Source organism: Daucus carota, chromosome 3 (assembly GCF_001625215.2).
Source record: "Daucus carota subsp. sativus chromosome 3, DH1 v3.0, whole genome shotgun sequence".
In the NCBI taxonomy this organism is placed as follows: domain Eukaryota; kingdom Viridiplantae; phylum Streptophyta; class Magnoliopsida; order Apiales; family Apiaceae; genus Daucus; species Daucus carota.
This window is the reverse complement of record NC_030383.2, coordinates 46,848,335-46,871,165: the sequence shown is the minus strand read 5'-3', so window position 1 is coordinate 46,871,165 and position 22,831 is coordinate 46,848,335. Positions and strand designations below refer to the sequence as shown.

At 34.8% G+C, this 22,831-nt stretch overlaps 5 protein-coding genes and 1 non-coding gene across 9 annotated transcripts; 5 read left to right on the top strand and 1 right to left on the bottom strand.

Moving 5' to 3' along the window:
• The first annotated feature begins 4,167 nt into the window (after window positions 1-4,167).
• LOC108214447 (pentatricopeptide repeat-containing protein At3g29230) lies at window positions 4,168-8,580 on the top strand. Of its 3 annotated transcripts, none has more exons than XM_017386442.2 (3): window positions 4,168-6,263; window positions 6,770-6,893; window positions 8,468-8,580. In XM_017386442.2, the coding sequence occupies exon 1, from the start codon at window positions 4,271-4,273 to the stop codon at window positions 6,107-6,109; it is 1,839 nt and encodes a 612-aa protein (XP_017241931.1). In that variant the 5' UTR covers window positions 4,168-4,270; the 3' UTR covers window positions 6,110-6,263; window positions 6,770-6,893; window positions 8,468-8,580. The 3 variants fall into 3 exon arrangements, with proteins under 3 accessions (XP_017241931.1, XP_063945206.1, XP_063945207.1); XM_064089136.1 differs by lacking the exon at window positions 8,468-8,580 and adding an exon at window positions 7,023-8,232; XM_064089137.1 differs by lacking the exon at window positions 8,468-8,580 and adding an exon at window positions 7,020-8,232.
• On the top strand, window positions 8,128-9,487 carry LOC108214449 (uncharacterized). The gene is made up of 2 exons (XM_017386444.2): window positions 8,128-8,272; window positions 8,468-9,487. The coding sequence occupies exons 1-2, from the start codon at window positions 8,128-8,130 to the stop codon at window positions 9,235-9,237; spliced, it is 915 nt and encodes a 304-aa protein (XP_017241933.1). The 3' UTR covers window positions 9,238-9,487.
• Window positions 9,488-9,637: 150 nt separating this feature from the next.
• LOC108214448 (F-box protein CPR1-like) lies at window positions 9,638-12,755 on the top strand. Of its 2 annotated transcripts, XR_001805627.2 has the most exons (3): window positions 9,638-11,624; window positions 12,005-12,279; window positions 12,392-12,755. XR_001805627.2 is itself a non-coding variant. In XM_017386443.2 (2 exons), exons 1-2 carry the CDS (start codon window positions 10,371-10,373, stop codon window positions 12,032-12,034), a joined length of 1,284 nt encoding a protein of 427 aa, XP_017241932.1. In that variant the 5' UTR covers window positions 9,638-10,370; the 3' UTR covers window positions 12,035-12,755. The 2 variants fall into 2 exon arrangements, 1 of the variants encoding a protein (XP_017241932.1); XM_017386443.2 differs by having other exon boundaries at window positions 12,005-12,755.
• Window positions 12,756-13,105: 350 nt separating this feature from the next.
• LOC108213128 (pentatricopeptide repeat-containing protein At1g06140, mitochondrial) lies at window positions 13,106-16,211 on the top strand. The gene has a single exon (XM_064089135.1). The coding sequence runs from the start codon at window positions 13,169-13,171 to the stop codon at window positions 15,572-15,574; it is 2,406 nt and encodes an 801-aa protein (XP_063945205.1). The 5' UTR covers window positions 13,106-13,168; the 3' UTR covers window positions 15,575-16,211.
• Window positions 16,212-16,462: 251 nt separating this feature from the next.
• Window positions 16,463-16,534, bottom strand: TRNAQ-UUG (transfer RNA glutamine (anticodon UUG)). The gene has a single exon. It is a non-coding gene; the product is annotated as a tRNA-Gln (tRNA).
• Window positions 16,535-16,726: 192 nt separating this feature from the next.
• On the top strand, window positions 16,727-19,166 carry LOC108210592 (probable mitochondrial saccharopine dehydrogenase-like oxidoreductase At5g39410). Its single transcript, XM_017381945.2, has 2 exons — window positions 16,727-17,491; window positions 18,314-19,166. Exons 1-2 carry the CDS (start codon window positions 16,823-16,825, stop codon window positions 19,001-19,003), a joined length of 1,359 nt encoding a protein of 452 aa, XP_017237434.1. The 5' UTR covers window positions 16,727-16,822; the 3' UTR covers window positions 19,004-19,166.
• The last annotated feature ends 3,665 nt before the right edge of the window (window positions 19,167-22,831 follow it).

The following is a 22,831-nucleotide window of genomic DNA, read 5'->3' as shown; positions in this document are numbered from 1 at the left end:
CTTAAGTCTCCAACCTGTCAACACCTACAACAATGTAATATGAATATTGATTAATACTTACTTTGTAAAGGACAAATTGTAAATAAGATCATCACATGTAATATAAAAAAAAATCTATGCAGTAATAAAAAGATTATTAATCATATAATAACATGTTGTCTATAAACACATCAAATTTAAAATTGAATGTTAACATCGATACAACATAAACACAAACAATATGTTCACATGAAGAGTTAACATTCACTGCCTGCCTAAAAAGCGCCTGTTAAATTACTTGCGACTAGAGTCGGGTATTTTCACTTGTTTAAATGACAACTTTACTCAAATATAGTTGTAAAAAATTATCAATTAAGATTATATATATATATATATATATATATATATATATATATATATATAAAGTTAAGTTCTATGGAGTACATAAAAACATTGGAGTATTGGAGTACAAATCATAATTTTTTAGTTTGATCCTATATAATATCTTTGATTATCCAAATTTTGATATAATCTATCATTTATAAGTTGTCTTGCACATAAGTGTCAATTAATCATTAATATCTTTCAACTTTAACAAATATTAAGATTATTGTTCTGCTTATTAGTTATATTGCAGAACATAGAGTCCTATGATTTATAAAAGTAATTATTCTACCATTTAATCACGATGTTTATGTTGCAGAACATAATGTGCAGGTTGTCAAATATTTACAAATATTATTGGACAAAAAGAATTGAAATTTAGATGACTAGATTACATTTTATCAAACTTTGTACTCCAATACTCCATTTTTTTTGTACTCCATAGAACTTAACTCTTATATATATATATATATATATATATATATATATATATATATATATATATATATATATTCACCAATCCAAATCTAAGACATAGTTTGATACTCATATTAAAAATATAATTAAGAAAGTTATTAAAACAAAGAGATAACGAATACGTACATAATCAACTAACCTCTGATTTGAAAGCAAATTTGGAAAATCATTAATATAATATCAAATTCTATTTAAGAACATATCAATCTCAGCTAAAAAATTTACAAACCTGAAGTTGAATTCTTAAAGTTGCTCAGGTGACTACAGATCAAAGTAAAAAAAATAAACCGATGATGAAAATCGTGTAAATTGATTTATAAATCAAATCATTCACTTATCTAATATTCTTACCAGTTCGTGCTACAGATAGTGATGAGCTGAGGTTATCTGACTTGCTGTCTTGCACTATATATTTAATAAACATATAATGTTTATTTTAATTATCGTTTTGAGTCGAAATGTATTGTTGAAAACTGAATCGTACTGATACTATTTACGGTTCAAATCAAATTATTCGAATTGGTGAAAAATAATTTAAGAGAGCTGAAAATTTTTAAACAGGTATTTCCCCATGACCCCAATCCCCAATGACCAAGAAAATAATTTAAACAATTATTTTCGAAAATTATCAAACTAGAATAAAATATTGAATTTTCTTCCTCATTTTCTCAAATAATAATGAATAAAAATAATAAAAGAATATCTGAAAATCTGGGTCATCACATATGGCCCGCAAAATATGAACTACGTAGAATGATGTGAATGTTTTCACATGAATTGTAACATAATATTTTACGCATAAAAAAATCTAGTTACAATGGGTCATCTTCAAGTTTATTACCCTGTGTGGAAACTTGATAATGACTAAAGAAGACAAAACATAGTATGAGCATCATTAGGTCTTTAAAATCATGATAGTAAACACGTAAATAAACACACATGGACATGTCTCAACCTTGTGAGAACGGGCCATAATATTTTACACTTCAATTCGGTTTGAGAATGTTGGTGCGTTCGTTAAACCAAATAGAATCTTGATTACTTCAATTTCCTTTTCAACATTCAAAATCCAAATCAAACTGGACAATTAACTGCGTGTTAAGTTTCGCGGATTAGATTTGTCAATTTCTTTGAAAAATATAGATGTCACATCACTACTCAATTTAGCTCTCTATACTTGGAATTCAACTAATAAAAAACTAAAAATATGAATATAAATATGTTATTCGACCTCACAAACTATCGACATAATTAATATAACAAATAAATATGTAACAAAATCTAATCGGACATTGTACACATGAAATGCAGGATATATATGTGTTTACGTAATGTTGTAGTATATTTCATATTTACATGTTAAACATTAATATATATATGGATAAAAGCATAAGTATGACATGTTGTAGATATGGGTGAATGTCAACCAGTTGGATTCTAAGCAGCTAAACCAAAGTAAATTGTTATGGTTTAAGCATATTATAATTCAAATCAACGGATTTAAAATCATTTAGTTTGTGTCTGTCACTATTTATTATAGTTTATATCATTATTATTTATAACCTTGGTCATTATCATCTTATTAACTTAATCTTGTATGCAAACCTAAACTAAATTAGAAAATAAACGGGATCGAAAGCTTTGGCTAATTAGTTTTAGCTGATTACTTTCAATATATATGCGCTACTCTAGATGTCCTATGTACTGAAAGTACTTCAACAAGCATCAAGGTGCATGTTTGGTATTTTGTACATATAAACCATACATCTGTTATTCTAATTTTGCATTTAGAAGGTTATCAAGTACATAAAAATTACATGCAAAAATCTTTGTTAATCATACATTATATCATTAATGACCATCTTTACTTGAGTAATTGATTCTACGTTCACAATGAAGATATGAAATAATTTAAAGTCATAATGAGATGTGTATCAACGACAGAGACATACATGATAGACGTACCTTCCACACATTAGAAGTAATGTTATTTTATTTCGTATGTATATAAATTTATCTTTATCGGTCTTTTCACAGCCTTACAACTGATAGAGACCACTTTCTGGACCTTTATACATCAAACAAAATCACTTCTATCGCGCAAGTATCGTGGAGGTCGTTGAATTTAGAACCATTTAAATTAACATATCCATTCTTTTTTATAATTGATAAAGAAGAACATCATGTCTGCCTCTAATTTAGATATATGATCAGTATACAAGCTAGATTTAAAATTGACGGGGAAAATCGAGGTTGATTTATCTTGGAAGAACTGCCTCATTTTTTAATAAGTGCACCTGTTATGGAATACATAAAACTTCTGGAGGCTGCATAAACAGCTCAACAACAAAGGTTCAATTGGAGGTGAATTTGAGTGATTCGATTGTCATGGTCAAAAGGAAAATAATTATTCTACCCAATTGCATTAAAACTCTATGAAGTACCCCATAATAAGTACATCATATCCATTGTTAACTCACAGATAAGTTCACATGAAAATGAACACATTTAACATGCATGGCCAATAAACGAGAGAAAGTTTAAATATTACTGCATCGACATCATAAAAAAAACTCCTTTTCTAGTTTAAAGTCAGAAAATTCGAACAACATCCTGCCAACTGCATTATCCCGAGGTTTAATGTCCTCTTTTCATAAACAATCCTAAATGGTTTCTTTGCTTTTTTTATGGAATCATTTTGACGAGCTACTTGTGATGAATTATGAACAAAGTTGTTTAGAAAAAAAAGATCTATTTATGTTACTCCTCTTACTAACATTCTATCCGATCATATCGACATCAGGAGTATTTCTAATACAAACTATCAATAGAAAATATATGCCACACTTTAGCATAAAAGCCGTCAAATCCTTGTATTACATACCTTGTTGTAGATGACAATAAATATAATATTTTTCTTCGTAATAGTTTATGAACTAATTTTTTTTATTAAAACAACATGTTATTCTACTAAAAAATCTGTTTTTAATTTTATGCGGGATTTTATATTGAGTTTGTTTCTCAAATCTCACGAAACATATATTTTTATATTATATCTTAAAATATGTTAATATTAAAATTTATTACATAATTATGATGATATTTGTTTGTCAATATTTTTGTTCTAAATCTGAAAAAATTATTTTAAATTTAATTCGACTTGTTTTGAGGATTAAATAATTAATATTGAGTTAACTCTATTTTTTGAGCCCAAATAATGTATTATATATATATTTTGTATGAAATTCTGTTACTATTATAGTAAATAAATATTTGTTTTTATAAAATTAATATTTATTTTGTTAAGATCGTTGCCTCGTTGGTGATGCTGTTACAGAGCCGATTGCCTTATCTCACTCCTGTGTAAGCCAAAACTATATATCCATTATCCACACATACACAACCGCTATGCCTCGGCAGAAGTAATGAAATGCAAGCCTCAATCCCAGTTCGTGCTCCAACGTTTGTCTCTCAACGACGCTTGTTCGAGCAAAAACTATCCGAACTCCACAAATGCAACAACCTTAACCAACTCAAACAACTTCACGCACTCATTTACAGATCTTATCTTCATCAAGACCCATTTATATCCACTAAACTCCTCACTTCTTATTCTAACTGTCGTCAAATGGTGTCTGCTATCTCTGTATTTAACCAAGTTCAAACACCTAATGTGCATTTGTATAATACTATGATCAGAGCTCATGTTCATAACTCTCAGCCTTTACAGGCTTTTGATGTTTTTTATCGTATGCAATGTGATGGTGTTTGGCCTGATAATTTCACTTACCCTTTTCTCTTAAAGGCTTTTTCTGGGCAGTCTTATGTGTCTGTTGTGAGGATGGTGCATGCCCATGTGGAGAAGTTTGGGTTTTATTCTGATATTTTTGTGCCTAATGCTTTGTTGGATAGTTATTCGAGGTGCGGTGTGGTGGGTGTTCATGCGGCGAGGAAGCTGTTTGGGGCTATGGAGGTGAGGGATACTGTGAGTTGGAATACTATGATTGGGGGGTTGGTGAAATCGGGTGAGGTGATTGAGGGGCGGAAGGTGTTTGATGAAATGCCCGAGAGAGATAGTGTGAGTTGGAATACGATGATTGATGGGTATGTCAAGGGTGGGGAAATGAATGCGGCTTTTGAATTGTTTGAGAGGATGCCGGAGAGGAATGTGGTTTCTTGGTCCACGATGATTTCGGGGTATAGTAAGGCGGGGGATATGGAGACAGCGAGAATGCTGTTTGATAAGATGCCGGTGAAGAATTTGGTTTCGTGGACGATAATTATATCTGGGTATGCGGAGAAGGGGTGTGTGAAGGAGGCGATTGAGTTGTATGATCGAATGGAAGAGGCTTTATTGAGGCCTGATGATGGGACTATTATTAGTGTTTTAGCTGCTTGCGCTGAATCAGGGTTGCTTGGATTAGGTGAAAGAGTTCATGAAACTATTGAGAGGAGTAGATACAAGTGTAGTGTGCATGTTTGCAATGCTTTAGTTGATATGTATGCGAAATGTGGTAGCTTAAATCGGGCGTTGAGTGTTTTTAATGGAATGAGGACTAGAGATTTAGTTTCTTGGAATGCCATAATCCATGGATTAGCCATGCATGGAAATGGAAGTGGAGCTCTTCAACTATTCATGAGAATGAAACAAGAGGGTTTTGTGCCTGATAAAGTAACGTTAGTTAGCGTCTTGTGCGCTTGTACACATGGAGGTTTCGTTGATGATGGAATTCAATATTTTTACAACATGGAAAGAGATTACGGGGTCACCCCTGAAATTGAACATTATGGTTGCATCATTGATCTTTTAGGACGTGGGGGGCGGCTTAATGAAGCATTTCAACTTGTCCACGATATGCCAATTAAACCAAATAATGTTATATGGGGGGCACTGTTAGGGGCCTGCCGAATGCATAATGCTGTGGAACTTGCAGAGGAAGTGCTTAATCAACTAGTTAAGCTAGAGCCAAATGATGCAGGGAATCTTTCTATGCTATCAAATATATATGCTGCAGCCGGGAATTGGGATAAGGTTTCTGATGCCAGGTTGAAGATGAAGAACACTGGTAGTCAAAAGCTCTCAGGTGCTAGTTTGATTGAGTTGGACAATGAGGTCCATGAATTTACTGTAGTCGACAAATCACACCCTAAATCAGTGAGGATATATCAGATGATTAATGGACTGAGTCAACATCTTAAAAAAGACGGTTATATAGCAAATGAAATTCTTAAAGAGAATTATAGTGGCAGTTTGGGTAGCTCACTCTGATGCTGCTGCTTGTAGTGCATATATACTATTCAGGAAGGTCGACAACTCACTCAATACAAATGCTGACATGCTGTCAATATTATTTGAATGTGGATTGAAGTGACTTCACCAATGGTTTTAATGAAGATGATGCTGATGTTTATTTGTGGTAAATGTATGTACACTTGGATTACACAAATAGATGTCAAACCTTCTGTTTTTACAATGAGTAGAATAGAATTTGTAACTAGCCCCAAAACTTCTTAGATAAGAAAGAAAACAACATGGCATGAAAGTTTTTCTTCTCTTAATAAATTGGTATATTGTAGTTTTGTACTCTTTGATCTTTATCATTGACTTTAAGAAAGTTTGGATTAGCTTGTTATGTGTGATATAAAGGTGACAGAAATACAGGATGCAACTTGTCAAGCGATAAAATAACATAAATAAGATTGATAAGTGTTTATAGGAATCAGCTTGTAATCATGTCGTTTAGTGGAATTCTAGCGAATATAGGAATATACTGTGTTCCTAGGTCTACTTCTATATATGATAAACCATTAGAAGAATTTATGCAATCGTGAAGAAAGCAAATTCTTATTTTATCCCTGCACTGTTTTGGAATTAATCTTATCTGATGCAATTCTGAAAAAATTGGGATTCTTGTATGACTTTTTACAGAATTCATTCCGGTCCTGATGCTTTAGGGTGACACCATCATTCTCACTGACCCTGCTGGAATGGCGCAGACTCACTGTAGCTCATGAACTGTGATAAGGCTTTTAAAAAACTTATCAGTATTGAGGTAAGCTAACTAATATTGAAGTGGCTGTAGTTTTGCTACAATTGCACTATGAACCCTTGCTATATCTTTTGCTAAAAGACCTTTCAAAACAAATAACGTTATGTACTTATGTAAATTTTTTTGTAGCAGTTGAATTGTGCTGGTAGAGATATATAATGTAGCATAATCTTTGAGAAATTCTGCTAGACGGTGCAACTTTGACCAATGTATCATCATGTCCTCTGTTATCAACCAGAAAACCTTACAATCTTAATCTAGTTACATTTTTGAGGTTTATTCTGTTGGTGGTAACTGTTTGAAAAAGTTTGTGAGTTTGAAATTACTACGGAGATTCTGCCAAGTGCTAATGCAAATCAGGAGAGCTGGAATTCGAGCAAGTTTGCATTGCAAGCTCGTCTCAACAAGACAGGCTCCAGATGGTACAGCTTATGAGGTTGTTAGTTTGTTAAGTTCAATCAAGAAATTTTTTGACTAAATTTTTTAAGCTTGTGTTGAGATTGATGAGGTAAACTCAGCTCAGTTGACTAATCTATATGTAAAGCCTCGTCTTGGTTTGGCTCGAGTTGAATGCAGTATAAAGGATCCCTGCTTTAATTAATTTATAAAGATTAACATATTAATTATGTGTTTAGAAAAGGCTCTATCAAAAGATCAATAACAAAAAAATGACTTGGATCGATACAAGTTACAGCTTTTATACTTGAAAATTCCCCCCCTTAAATTGTGGAAGACAATATGTCTTGCTGGCAAGTTGACTGGGTCCGAAGCACACAAGGTGGCTTTAGCATATTCTGCCTAACTTTGCTACTACTGGAGGGCGTTATGATAAAAAAAAATAAAAAAAAATGATTATTCCACCCACTTGCCAGTACTCCCAGTAATAGAAAACACTAAACACATTAAGCAGCAGAATAATTGGCCAGGAGTATGACACATCACTTAAAAGCTCTGTAGTGTTCTTATCCTTTTCCTGCTTGTTGGAACCAACACTTATGATAATGGTACAGGTGAGTCTTTTTATTATTGTCTTGTTACATACGTGTTCAGTTCTATCAACTGGCCCATGCCTGGTAATCCTAAATGGATGAGGTAGGATGAAGTTCACAGAGCCTGTGGTCTCTATTAAATTTTGAAAATACCAATCCTTCAGTCCAATTAAGCTCATTCCATATCCTATAAATTGCATCAACAACTACTTCATCTCCATCTAAGTGCATAACATAGTTTGAGCTACATGGATGCTTGCTTTTTGTCTTCGAGTTCCTTGACAAAAACACTGCAACCTATACCTTCCATCAAGGCAAAAGTTCTTGGGCTTCCAAGGAAAAATCTTCATCAACTGCCCTGTAGAAAAGTCAACTTTCCCTCTTCAAGAATATGTAGGTTTTTGCCGTGTTTTTCTGTGAAAAATACATTTTCTTTTGTGTTTGTCCAGTGATTAGTGTATGCAAGAGCCTTAACTTGATATGCAGATAATAATCAATTTAATTTATCATTTGCCTTTACAAGTAATTTATTAATTTGAAGCTCTCGTGTAACTTTTGTCTGAGTATCTAAATGATTTTTGATTGCAGGTTGCCAATTGGGTTCACCATCTCCTTCGTCAGGAGATGAGGAAAAACCTTTTGTTGATGCTGATTGGCGATCATTTAGAGCAAGGCTAATTGCTGGAGAACAATCTTTAAGACAGGAACAAGATGCTTCCTCAGCAACTGATCCTGATACTGTGACAAATCAGCCTCAAACCATCTCAATCGGTGACAAGTGGGCACATACCATCCTTGAGCCTGAGAAAGGTTGCTTACTCATTGCCACAGAAAAGCTCAACGGGGTGCACATTTTCGAGCGGACAGTGGTCCTACTATTATCAACTGGTCCAGTTGGTCCAACTGGCATAATACTCAACCGGCCATCGCTAATGTCCATTAAGGAAATGAGATCAACAGCACTAGACGTTGCAGGAACATTCTCCGATAGGCCGTTGTTCTTTGGAGGTCCCTTAGAAGAGGGATTGTTCTTGGTAAGTCCCAACGGAGTGCCAGGCAGTGATGGGGTTGGTAATAGCGGGGTTTTTGATGAGGTAATGAAGGGGTTATACTATGGAACTAAAGAGAGTGTGGGTTGTGCTGCTGAAATGGTGAAGAGAAATGTGGTTGGAGTTGACAACTTTAGGTTCTTCGATGGATACTGTGGGTGGGAAAAAGAACAACTGAGAGATGAGATAGCAGCAGGTTACTGGACCGTTGCTGCTTGTAGTCCAGGCGTGATTGGGCTGAGCAGTGTAGGCAGTGTTGGTCTGTGGGAGGAGATTCTTGGGCTTATGGGTCATAAGAAGGTGCTGTGATATTGTTATTTGCTGGTATCATTTGAACTCGTCATTGGAACCGGATAACATTTCCAGGTACTTCTCTGCAGCTTAGTTCAAAGTTGAAAGGGCTGCAAGAAATAATCATGCAAACCAAGGAGTTTAGGCCACTTGATCTAGCATAAATCTCAAGCATGCATGTATAATACTGGCAACTAATGACCTTGTTTCACATCAACTCTGTAATGTAATGTTGGGTGTGTGTATAATGTATACACTGTTATTTTGACTTTGACACAATTAGGACAACTATAAAGGGGAAGGAAAAGAAAGTTGCAAAGAGCATTCATCTTCACATTTACTCTTTATTGCAGAATCTGTGCATGTGCAGACATCAAATTATCTTTTGAAACAATTAACATGTAGTAGTATTCTTTGTGAAGTATGTATTTATGTTTCGTTAAGTTGGGAGTATAGGTTTAGGGAAAAAAAGGCAAATACAAATCAAATAACTATATTTTAAAAAGGTTTAGTGACTTTTCATAGTTAAATGATCGAAATGAGTATTTTATCTATTTATTAATTAAAAATACATAACGGACTTGTTAAAAAATTATTATAATCTAGTCCGCTGGATATTTATGCAACGATCGAAAATATATATGTCAGACCATCACGCGGGCCAGGACCCAAACCATTATAATAGTACTACAGAGTCACTAATAAAATTGATTTCTTGGACTACCATGGTATTTATTCGTCCTTACCTGGTAGTCAACACAATTCCTCCTGTCAAAAGTAAAGGCTGAAATTTGAAATTCTTAGATTAAATCTTTTTACAAGGAAGGAATACTATAAAATCAGATTCTCAGATAAACCAACGGATCGATTCTTTTCTTCAGATGGTGAGCTAACTAGTCTCTCCTCAGACAGACAATTATAATGGAACTCTGTATTTGGAAGCCTTACTGGATACAAGAATAAAAGTGGCTTTTACAAGCTTTGCACGAGGGAAATGTCGAGCTGAGTTGCGAACTATGACAAATGAAATGAAATTAAAGAAAGGTAGAAAAAAAAAGGATAAACAAGAAAAGTATGAGTAGAAGATTCTTGCTAGTTGCTTCTTGTTTTTCTCAACTTCTGTCCATACAAATCCTTTCACCTCGAACCACATGCATTTCCCAGAAACTGACAAGGAATCCGCTCAAATACGTTATAGGAACCAACTAGTTAACAACGACTTTTATACACAGCTTAACACTATTTATCTCAGCATTCCGCATGAATTGATTATTTGCTTACTAATCCTAGCTACATTTCTTAAAATGGAGCTTCCGTGTGATATGATCGAGGAAATTCTCTGTTGTTCCCGCGTCAAGGATCTTCTTCGGTATAGATGTGTGTCCAGGGAATGGTGCTCTGTCATCGATAGCACAGCCTTTGCAAAGAAACATCTTAAAAAAACTATGGAGTGTAATGCTGATGGTGTGGTCATTTTTCAAGGAGAAGAAAACTTTTACTTGGCTGATTTAGAGTGTTTGGCAGGGAAGGATGATGTCGCGGCTATAAAATTGAATGATCCGCTCATGGCTGATGCTTTTATTTTCGGGGCTGCCAATGGCTTGGTTTGCTTGGAGATGGATGAAATGAATGAGTTTTTATTTTTCAATCCTTCGACTAGGCAGGTGAGGAAGATACCTACTTTTCCAGCTGAGTTTCCGTGTTTTAACAGTATGGACAGTAGCTGGGGATTTGGTTATGATCATGTGAATGACGATTTCAAGGTTGTCAAGATAGGACAGTGTCTTGTTGGCCATATGGTCTTCGTTTACAGCATGAAAACCAATTCATGGACACAGATTAAGGATGTTCCGATCCTATTTAGTATAGATGCATGGGGCGTGTTTGCAAGTGGAGCTCTGCATTGGGAGGCAATAAAGGATGCAGTCAATTCCACGAGTATCATTCTTATGTTTGATCTGGAGACCGAGCAATTCAGGGAGGCTCCCTTTCCTTCTGTTGATCGGACCTCTGTCAAATACTATAGCCAGAGATTGTTTAGTGTTGGAGGATCCCTTTGCATCCTGGATAACTGTCTTTCTCACACAGATGTGTACCTCATGAATAGTTACGGTGCAGAGAATTTCTGGCACAAATCATTTTCTGTGGAACGATCAGGCACACTCGGGTATTTTAGATATTTAAGGCCTATTGCATTTTCCAAGAGTGGCAGTGTTGTGATTTTGGAGGTGGATGATGAAAAGCTTGTGTGGTATGACATTGAAAACAAGGTAGTCAGGAAGAATGGGATTCCAAACATGTTTCTTACGCAACCATACACCGAGAGCCTACTGCAGCTAAACGAGGATAAGCACATACAGAAGCCACGGTTAGCTTCAAAAAGAGAAGAACCAGGGAAAGAAAAGGTAATTTCTTTTGGGTCCTGGTCCCTGACAACTGGTTGTCAGGGACAGGTTATTTAACACACACTTCCAGGGACGTCGGATCTATATTTCAAGGGTCCAAATTAAAACTTCGTTTTTTTAAGTATCCGCTATAATTTTCATCGGATAAGAAAAGTTCCTATCCGCTGAAATTTTCCGCGGATAGGAAACAAGTTTCAATCCAGACCCTTGAAATACAGATCTGATAGTAATGGAGCTGTGTGTTAGATAAAGCCTCCCTGACAATCAGTTCTCAGGGACCAAAACCCATTTTTTTTATATCATCTTTTGTGTGCTTCTCTACAACTCATCGTCCAGTTAGTTTTTAGTACATTATAGAATTTTGATCATTGTGTTTTCAGGGATTGGAGTTGGTTGTGCTAGCTAAGTAGCTACGGATATATGTGATTTCTTTTTTCTTTTTGTGGGAAAAAGACTTGCCACAAATGTCATAGACGTTGTCATTGTACATAATTTGAGGCGGGATACATATGGAAATCGCGGCCACCAAATCATATTGGAATGGTATATAATTGCGAGCTTAGCAAGGGCATGAGCAATGCCATTACACAAATTTAAGAACCTATTACATTGGAAACAACTGCATAAAGGCCTTGATGATAAACTTTTGTCTCTGGTAATATTAAGTTTGTAAACTATTCCTTTGCAATCAGACTTACGCAAGACTTTAGATAGTCCTAGTTGCAGTGTTGTGAAGAAACCAAGTAGCTGATGCAACTGCAATGCAGGACTATCATGGATATTATTTTCAACCGAGACGCCAAGAAAACGCTTAGGCATCAGTGTTGCTATTAAGCAGTTACAACTAGCAAGAAACAAACTCCGGAAGTGCTGGCACAAACCTGGGTATCTGGATGTGTACTCTCCTGACTAGTGCAGACAGTGACCTGGTGAGGGTGGAATCCTCTACCGGCATCTTGATGACTCTCCGAATGTCTGTAATCTGTTGATCCACAAGAAATCTACATTTCAGGGCACTATGAAGACAATGGATGCGTCTAGTTTAGTCTATAAAACAGTGTTCCTCTGGAACCCAGCTCTTGTTACAATTAAATCTTACTTTTTCTTCAACTAAACGGTATAAAACTCTCAGATAAAAGTCCATGTTTGATATTCTAAAAGTAGAATTTATAAAAAAAATTGCTAAAACTTCACGTTAACAAGAGAAACCTCAATTGAAAATGGTTGAAAATGATAATAAAATTATGACATTCTGCGGACATGGTTTGCAGAAATTGGGGACCGGTTCAGGATTATTGAGAATTTATCGGAGATTTTTTCGATAAATAGGGTGTTTTAATCAAACCAGATCGTGATTAAAAAAGTATTTTTTTTGAGTAAATTAAAAACGTATTTTTTATAAATTGATTTAAAATTAGTCATTATTAAAGATAAATCGGAATCTGTAAAACACTGATGTGGATAGTTTTATTGAATTTCCATTTTGAGCCGCAATTTAAATATATTTATGCAGCTAAACTGCAGCACAGTCACTCAACGCAAACATGAATGTGCTCTTATCTCGTACATTGATCAACAAGATCAACTCTCTCAACTCCATCCCATCTCTGTCTATATATTTCTCAACTTCGACTTCACAACACGGGGGCCATTATTTTGAGACACTTACTTTAGATAATATCGTTTCTTCCTTAAACAACTGTAGTGACATTCATTTCTTGAAAAAGCTTCATGCTTGTATATTCACTAATGGCTATCAAGACAACATCTTTTTGGGCTCTAAGCTTCTAAATTCATATGCCAAGTTCGGATATTTAACTGAATCGAGATGGGTATTTAGTAAAATTATAAATAATAATCTGTCTCTTTGGAACTCAGTTCTTGTTGGGTATTTTAGAGCTAATCAGTTTGATGAAGTTTTAAGGTTGTATTGTGAATTAAGGGGTAAAAGAATAGGTGTTCATAGTTCAGTGATTACATTTGGTTTAAAAAGTTGTGTTGAATTGGGTGAGCTGGAACATGGATGTGTTATTCATGTTGATGCTATTAAGTTTGGGTTAGGTAGTGATCCATTTGTGGGTTCTTCACTGATTGGTCTGTATTGTAGGTATGGTGATATTGAGGATGCATCTAAAGTGTTTGATGAAATCATTGAGAAGGATCTTGTTGCGTATACTTCGATGATTAGTGGTTATGCTAAAATTGGTGATCATCGAGCTTATGAGGCTTTTGAGATTGTAAAATGTATGCAGATGGATGGAATTGATCCTAATCGAGTGACGTTGGTGAGCTTATTACATGCTGCAGCACAGTTACAAGATGTTGAATATGGTCGGTCGGTCCATGGGTATGCTACTAGAAGAGGAATTGGTTGTTTTGAAGAAGTTTTTGAAACTTGTCTGATGGACATGTATCTCAAGTGTGGGAAACCATACAATGCAATGATACTATGTAGTAATATGAAGTTCCGAAGTGTTGCTTCGTGGAATGCGCTGATTGTGGGCCATTTGCAATTGGGGCAACCAGAGGAAGCTTTGAATCTCTTTGTCTTAATGATTCAAGAAAGACAAAAACCTGATCTGATTTCTTTGGCAAATGGGATTTTGTGTTGTGCTGATTTAGGGTTATTACGTGAAGGCAAGAGCGTGCAAGGCTATGCAATTCGGAGTGGAATAGAACTCGATATCGTTACTATCACAGCTCTGATTGACTTGTACTTGAAATGTAATAATACTTATACAGCCTTGAAACTTTTCAATGGTATAGAGGACAAGGATGTGATTTCATGTAACGTGATGATGACTGGGTTTCTCCAAAGTGGATCTGCCAATGAGGTGATGAAGATATTCCATGAAATGGTCATACGGGGTATTAAACCTAATCAAAGTACCTTTCTAAGTATAATCACTGCATGTTCTAATTTGGGAGACATCAGGCAAGGCAAGTTCATCCACGGATATGTGATTAGGCACAATTTTGAGTCAAACACTGACATAGCTAATCAAGTTATTTATATGTATGCAAAGTGTCATTTCATAGATTGTGCGAGGAAAGTCTTCAACAGACTAAAACGTAAAGATTTGGTTTCTTGGACATCCATGATGATGGGTTATGTGAATGATGGACATGCTGATGAAGCCATGTATTTGTTTTGTCTTATGCAAGGAGACGGAGTACTCCCAGATTCTGTTACATTAATCTGCCTCCTTCAAGCATTTACTCAGCTTAAATATTTTAGCCTAGCAAAGGAGGTTCATTCTTTTATGTATCGAGTATGTATGGAAAACGAGATACCAGTCATCAATTCGTTGCTGACTACATATAGCAAATCTGGAAAACTGCATTTATCAGAAAAATTGTTTGCCCATATGAAAAGACGGAATTTGGCATCCTGGAACTCCATGATAGCTGCTTACGGGATGCATGGGAGATGCCACGACGCACTCAACCTATTTAAACTAATGGAAAAGGAATGCATTGTCCCTGATGAGTTGACGATCACATCAGTTCTTTCAGCTTGCAGTCATTCAGGCCTTGTAGAAGAGGGTCTGAGTGTCTTCAGGTCCATGAAAGAAGATTTTTCTATGATACCATGTGAAGAGCACTACAGTTGCATAGTGGACTTATTAAGCCGATCTGGACAGCTTGAGGAAGCATACCATTTCCTGCAAAGTGTTCCTCTACAACATTGTGGTTCAGCATACAGTTCATTGCTTGCTGCTTGTAGAGTTCATGGAAAAACTAAATTAGGGGAGGTTATAGGAAGGCAATTTATGGAAATAGAATCTCAAAACCCAAGTGCTTATAGAATGGTTTCTAACTTATATGCAGAAGATGACAGATGGGATGCAGCAGCCCAAATAAGATCTGCTGCAAACGAGAGAGGCTTTAAAAGGACTGCTGGTTACAGTATGGTAGAGTTAGAAAATCAGGTGTTTGATAATATTTGATCCGATTTTAACTAGTCCTTCCAGTTCACTCAGTTTTGTATTCTTTCTTACTTCAAATCTATATTCCTAGATTGTATTAAGAATATATTTGTTAGTTGTCTTTCTCTCCTGGAAAATAGAGGCCCAAGTTACAGAAGTCTATACATGTGCTCGCAATATGGAAGAATCTCTCTTTAAGAAGAATAGTAAAGCTTGTCATGCATGACATACATTTTCCACTTCTAACAGCGAAAGTCTGAAGCTCCCAAAGCGGCACCAACAGCTCCCAAGCAGAACAGAGTGGCTCCAATCTCAGTCCTCGCTACTCACATTATGAAGAAGTTCAACATGGAAACAGGAAGGTTTAAGAGGTATTAGATGTGTAACCTGATCTATAAAATTAGTTCTCTAAATGTGTAACTTGTAAAGTTCTTATATTCAGTTTAGAGAAACCAGCAAAATCTGAAGGAGGGCTCGAACTGCTTCAAGCAGAGATCTGTCTGTCCGATCAACTCTATGAAGATAAACCAACTGAAATCAGCTTGGTCGGCTTATATTGGACATCAGGTTTCTGTGTAAAACCCTGTCCCAATTTACATTGTTTTAGCTGTATTACCAATATATGTATCCTGCTACTAAAAATTCTATTTGAAAAATTATTGGCTATATTTTTTGCTTTGCTGATCAGCAAACACAAATTTTAATGATAGTGAGATAACTTTTAATGCATAACCGATAAGTTGTGCTAATTAGAAAATAGACTGAGATAACTCTCATCGAATTAACATCTCAATACCGGAAAAGCATAAATATTTATCGTTTAATAATATAATGAGCCAAGCTATCAAGTTTTTGTTGCAACTCCATGTTTTTGGGCAACTTCATGACAAAACATTTTGAACCAAAAAGAGGTCCTACCGGGAGTCGAACCCAGGTCGCTGGATTCAAAGTCCAGAGTGCTAACCACTACACCATAGAACCAAGATGTCGATATAACTAAAACCTAACTATACATAGCGTGTAGAACCATTTACTTTTTACCCATCTTTTTGTGCTGGCAGCTACCCTCTTCAAAAAATGTACTGCTCCACCCAGAAATGGCACACATTTCGAAAGTAAAACTTGTCCATGTTTTCTCGAAATTACCACCAACCCCACCAGTTTTTTGTGACCCAACCTCTCAATAATCAATACGAATACATACACATATAAATACTCCACTATCCACTGTTGCTCTTTCTTGTAAAACCCTCCCATCAGTCTTCAACAATGGCAACTCAAACCCCTGCTTCACCCCCATATGATATCATAATCTTTGGAGCTTCAGGCTTCACAGGCAAGTTTGTAATCAAAGAAGCCCTCAAATTTCTCAACACCCCTTCTTCCCCATTAAAGTCCCTAGCTTTAGCTGGCAGGAATCAATCCAAATTGACCCAAGCCCTTTCTTGGGCCGCCCATCCAAACCCACCTCCCTCTATCCCAATTCTCACTGCTGACACCACTGACCCTTCTTCTCTTGATCGCATTGCTGCCCAGACCAAGCTTGTTCTTAACTGTGTTGGCCCTTTTCGCCTTTACGGAGAGCCTGTTGTGGCTGCTTGTGTTGGGAATGGGGCTGATTACTTGGATATTTGTGGAGAGCCTGATTTTATGGAGAGAATGGAGGCGAATTATTATGATCAGGCTGTGAAGAATGGATCTTTGGTGGTTTCTGCTTGTGGGTTTGATTCGGTGCCCGCGGAGTTGGGGTTGATGTTTAATTCCAGGCAATGGGTTTTGCCTGCTGTGCCGAATAGGGTGGAGGCGTATGTGAGCTTGGAATCGGATAAGAGGGTGGTGGGGAATTTTGCGACTTATGAATCGGCTATCTTGGGGATTGCTAATGCTGCTAAATTGCAGGAGTTGAGGAGGTCTCGGCCTAGAAGAGCTAGGCCTACTGTAAGACTTTTTTTTTTGGGTTTTCGTTGTTTTAATTATGTGGATAGCAGAATGATATACCATAGACCGTATATGCTTTGTAGTGGTGCTTAATTCTGAATGTTGGTACTTGAATTTGCTAATTGTTATTTTTATTGTGATTGCGAAAAAGATTGCAGAACTTCTTGCTTGGCCTTATATTGTGTAACATATATTCATACATTTAGTTTACCAAATCTGGTGATTATAGTCTTTGTGCCACTCTACTATAAATTTGAGAAGTAAGGATAGTAGTTTGTCTTTTTAAGTTTTAGAACTTCCTTTTACCACATGACATGAGTCAGGCACTGTGAATATAATATCACGGTTTCAGCATAGGTCTTACCTGTTGAGCATGGCAGTTGAATTCATCACATGTCTGACTAGTATAGTAACTCACCAACTTTATTCATTCGAAAGACGATTTATTTGTGTAAAGCAGTTTAGTTGATGACATTGCCGAAGTGGTAGAGCCGAAGGCTTTCTTGATCAGAGTTTCGCTAAGGGATTTTTTGATCTCGATTAATTTAAGAGATGCTTCATCATTTCCCTTGGTACTTTAATATTATAGCTTGCTACTAATGAATCCTTAAAGTGCTTCATTTTGGCCAATTGCGCTACCTATTGGCTGTGTAGATTGTAGTCCTGTCATGAATTATAACATTACATTATTATATATGTAGGGTTGGCGGAAGAAACTTATTCATTGTTTTCACACAAACTAGTATATTATCCCATATATGATTTGGTGTATATGTTTTCTTTTTCTTTCATATTAAGCTATATTTATTTTTTTTATTGTAGATTCCTGGTTTTGCTCCTCCCAAAGGTTCTACTATAGAACACCAAAAGGATATAGGCCTTTGGGCTGTAAAGCTTCCCTCAGCAGATGCTACTGTCGTACGAAGGACACTCACAACTCTGACAGAGAACCCCCATGGTCTTCAAGGTGCCAATGAGAGTGCTGAACAGGCTGAGAAAAGGGAGAAATTCTGGTCTACAATAAAACCAGCTCATTTTGGGGTCAAACTTGGGTCCAAGTCTTTCTTAGGTGTTCTCCGGTTTATTGGTGTTGGAGTTATGATGGGTTTATTGGGTAGTTTTGCTTTTGGGAGATCACTTCTCTTGAAATTTCCATCTTTCTTTAGCCTTGGTTGGTTCAGAAAGAATGGTCCAACCGAAGAGGAGGTGGCGGCTGCTTCGTTCAAGATGTGGTTTGTGGGACAAGGATTTAGTGATAGCAGCCTGGCTTCAGGAAAGACAAAACCTGATATGCAAATCATAACAAGGTTAACAGGGCCAGAGATTGGTTATTTGACCACTCCGATAATACTGATTCAGTGTGCTCTCGTTCTGCTAAAGCAACGGGATGACCTGCCAAAAGGAGGTGTTTTCCCACCCGGGATTGTGTTTGGCCCAACAGAACTTCAGGAGAGACTCCAGGAGAACGGTATATCCTTTGATGTCGTTTCAAAGAGTTCGCTCACTTCTTAAAATGTTGTAGTATTGTGATAAAGGTAAAACCTAGTCTGAGTCTCCGAGTTGTTTGACATAATAATTTGGAAGAATTGCCGTTGTTAGATTGTGTACAAGTATTTTCTTGTTTGAAGCATAAATCGGTTTAGTATTTTGATAAGTGTAGCCATACTTTCGGGGAGTTCCTATTCGCCTGACTTGAGACGTGCAAGCGGTATTAATTCTCACGAGTCGGAAGTAATTGCCTTGAAGTAACTTAGTTAAATATAAAATGAAATGTATTTGTCATGAGAAGCATGCGGAAACAACACTAGTCTCATATTCTGGCGGTGATGGTTCTCGTCTTCTCGCGGCGGGCAGCACTTGAGATGTTTTAAATACCAAATTCCCACTCCTGATTCAAATTTGCATCTCTGATCTAGGCATCATAATTTTGCATCCAAATTAAGACGATCAAGAAGTATATCTTGCTTTTAAACTACGGTGGTGTTTGGCAACCGCTTAAAAACCGACTTCTAGCTTATAAGCCAACTTCTACTTTTTGCGGAGTGTTTGTGTAAAGAAGTTAGAAGCACTTCTGGTACTTATAAGCTGAGAAGTTGGAAGTTAGAAATGCTAGTTTTTTTTCTTGACTTATTTTTTTTTTCGAAATTTAACTTCACAACAATGTGTGGCATCATTCTAAAAGATAGTTTATGATATTTTATTATTATTTTAACAATTTTTATACCTAATAAGTCATGAATTTTAATGAATTTATCCAAACACTTAAATAGCTTATAAGTCTAAATCAACTTATCACTTATAATCCACTTCTTTACTTTAAGCAATAAGTCACTTCTTTTAAGCCCAGTCAAACGGCCCCGTACGACTGTCAGGAACAGACCATCACTTATCGGAGCCAACTAGTGTAACCTTGTACCATAACTCTGATGAAACAATGATCGTTGCTCAACACATTTTAAGACAAGACTTTGATACATATGAAGGCATTTATATTCTGATAAAAACACTTGTTATTTACCATTGAGATTGAGATTATGTATTAGGAGCATAGTTGTAAAAATCGGGAATCGGAACTAAACAATCGATGTGCCGATTCAGGATCGGGAATGAGAACTAATCGGTTGACGGAGAATGAGAACTAATCGGTTGACGTGCTAATTCAGGATTTATTGAAAATTTTGTAACTTATTTTAAGATTTTCTTTTTCTAAATAAAAATTAAGGTGTTAAATTTTTATTCAGGAAAAAAATTGAAAAATAAATTTAATTATGTTTTATGAGAGGATTAAAATTCGTATCATGTCCTCGTCTTCCGATGTATACTACTCAAGTGGAGGGAGTATCATCTATTATATATCTAATAGACCAACTATGAGTAATTTAAATCGAAATGACTAAAGTACCCTTGCTCATTATACATAATTTAATTCAAAAAGACTAGACTACCCTTACTCACTATTAATATTTACTTTTAATACCAACCTATTTATTAGACATTAATGTCTCTTCATTAATATGCATTAATTACTTTATAATTAAAACTCTAATACATATAAGTATATAACATTTATAGTTATGATTTAATAAATAAATAAATATCCAGTATTATAAAAAACGAGAATAAAAATATCGACGATTAATCGAAATGATTAACATGGTCATTATTTGATTAATTTAATATTATATATGTAAAAATAATATATATAATCATTTTTAAAATTTTAATTTCTCTTCACAAATTTTGTAAATTTCTATATTTTGCATGATTTTCGACCCATTATTCAAATTTCTGACCAATTAGACATCGATTAAACGGATTTTACCAAATCGGATCAAAATCCGTCCGACTATTGATTAATAGGTTAACTCGGCCAATTTTTAGAATGTTTAATTGTTATTATTTAATAAAATTATATACATATGTATTAGAATAACTATAAATAATATATATAACTATATGACAAAACTCTAATTCGGCAAGAATCTCATTTTTCGTATTAAATTTTCAATAATTTTAGGTGAGTGGTAATTTAATTATATAATTTTATATAGTGTACTATATTTTTTGTATTTATATTTTAATAAATATCATAATAGTGAGGATATGTGTACATATATACCTCAATATAGAGTGTATTTGGGTAAATCTTATGAAAAGTGACTTCCTTCTTAAAATAAAAAAAGTGGACTATTTGTGAGAAGTGAGTCAATACTTATAACTGATTAAAGTGTTTGAAAAAAAATTGAAGTCCACAAAAAAAGTTAGAATTTCAAGTTCCTATGCGTGCTTGTGACTTTTTACACAAACAGGTCAAAAAAAAACATATGCGACTATTTTAGAAAAAAAAAGCCGGAAGCAAGGACAGATATACACATAATATAACTTAAAATACAAATAAATATTAAATTGAAATTAAATTTACAAATAATCTCAATTTAAAAAAGATGAACAACAAAATATGAGATACGTTTCTCAAAAAAAAAATATGAGATACATTAATTTAATTCAAAACGACCAATTTTAGGTGAATGATAATTTAATTATAGAATAAAATTTTAAATAGTGTATATTTTTTATATTTACATTTTAATAAATATCATCATAGTAAGGATATATGTACATTTAGACATCAAGATAATAAGACTTAAAATACAAGTAAATATAAATTTAAATTATATCTAGGGAAATTCTTGATGGTACCCTCGTAGAAGTGGTTTTTTTCAATGGTACCATCGCATTTTTGACTTCTACCGATGGTACGTTCGTACTTTTAATTTACTCTATATGGTACACTCGGATACTTTTTATTTACTCTATATTGATTACAAACTTAAAACAAATTGTATATTTGAAATCCTTGCGAAAAGTTACATAAAATAGACCCTTAAATCATGTAAAACAGAGTCAAAATGATGGTATTCTTTCTGAGCAGTTTAATGTTCGATCGTAGATGAAGGTATACTCTTTTGTCATAGTCAAAACTCTAAGCTGACGATTGCTGCGCGGCTGCTGACATATTGAGATGTTATATTTCCAATTGTGTTTAAACATCATGTAATATATATCGTAATTGATGATAAAAGAAGCAGTTTGGCTGCTGACATAATGAGATGTTATATTTCCAATTGTGTTTAAACATCATGTAATATATACTGTAGTTGATAAAAGAAGCAGTTTGGCTGCTGACATAATGAGATGTTATATTTCCAATTGTGTTTAAATATCATGTAATATATACCGTAGTTGATGATAAAAGAAGCAGTTTGGCCAAGCATCCCGGTACAGGGGCTAATGACCAGAAGCCTGAAACAGTGATTAGCCAGTAACTATTTTTTTTTTATTCTATATATCTAAGTATCTGACACATACTTGTAGCAGTAAAATTGAATCTTGATCAATTTAATCCAAAATGACTAAACTATCCTTTACTCAAAATACATTCAGTTTGTTCGACTCGATCATTGGTGTAGATGCCGTATGGCTTTCTATTATTAGATTAACACCTTTGTTTCAAAAAAAAGAAGAAAATATTTTTCATTCACAAAATTTGAACGTACGTCTATAAAAAAAAAAGATGGGGAAAATAAAATTTTTAAAAATGATTAGATATATATTATTTATATGTATAATATTAAATTAATTCCAAAATCATGTTATAATTAATGTATATTAATGATTGGACATTAATGTCTAATAAAATACGTTAGTTTTAAAAGTTAATAATGACCTCTCTATATATAAAAATATGTATTTTGATATTGCAGTCAATGGACTGGCTTGATGTATAATGTAGGAATTAAGTATCTATGGGGCTATGTTTGGCTACGAAAGTTAAGCCTT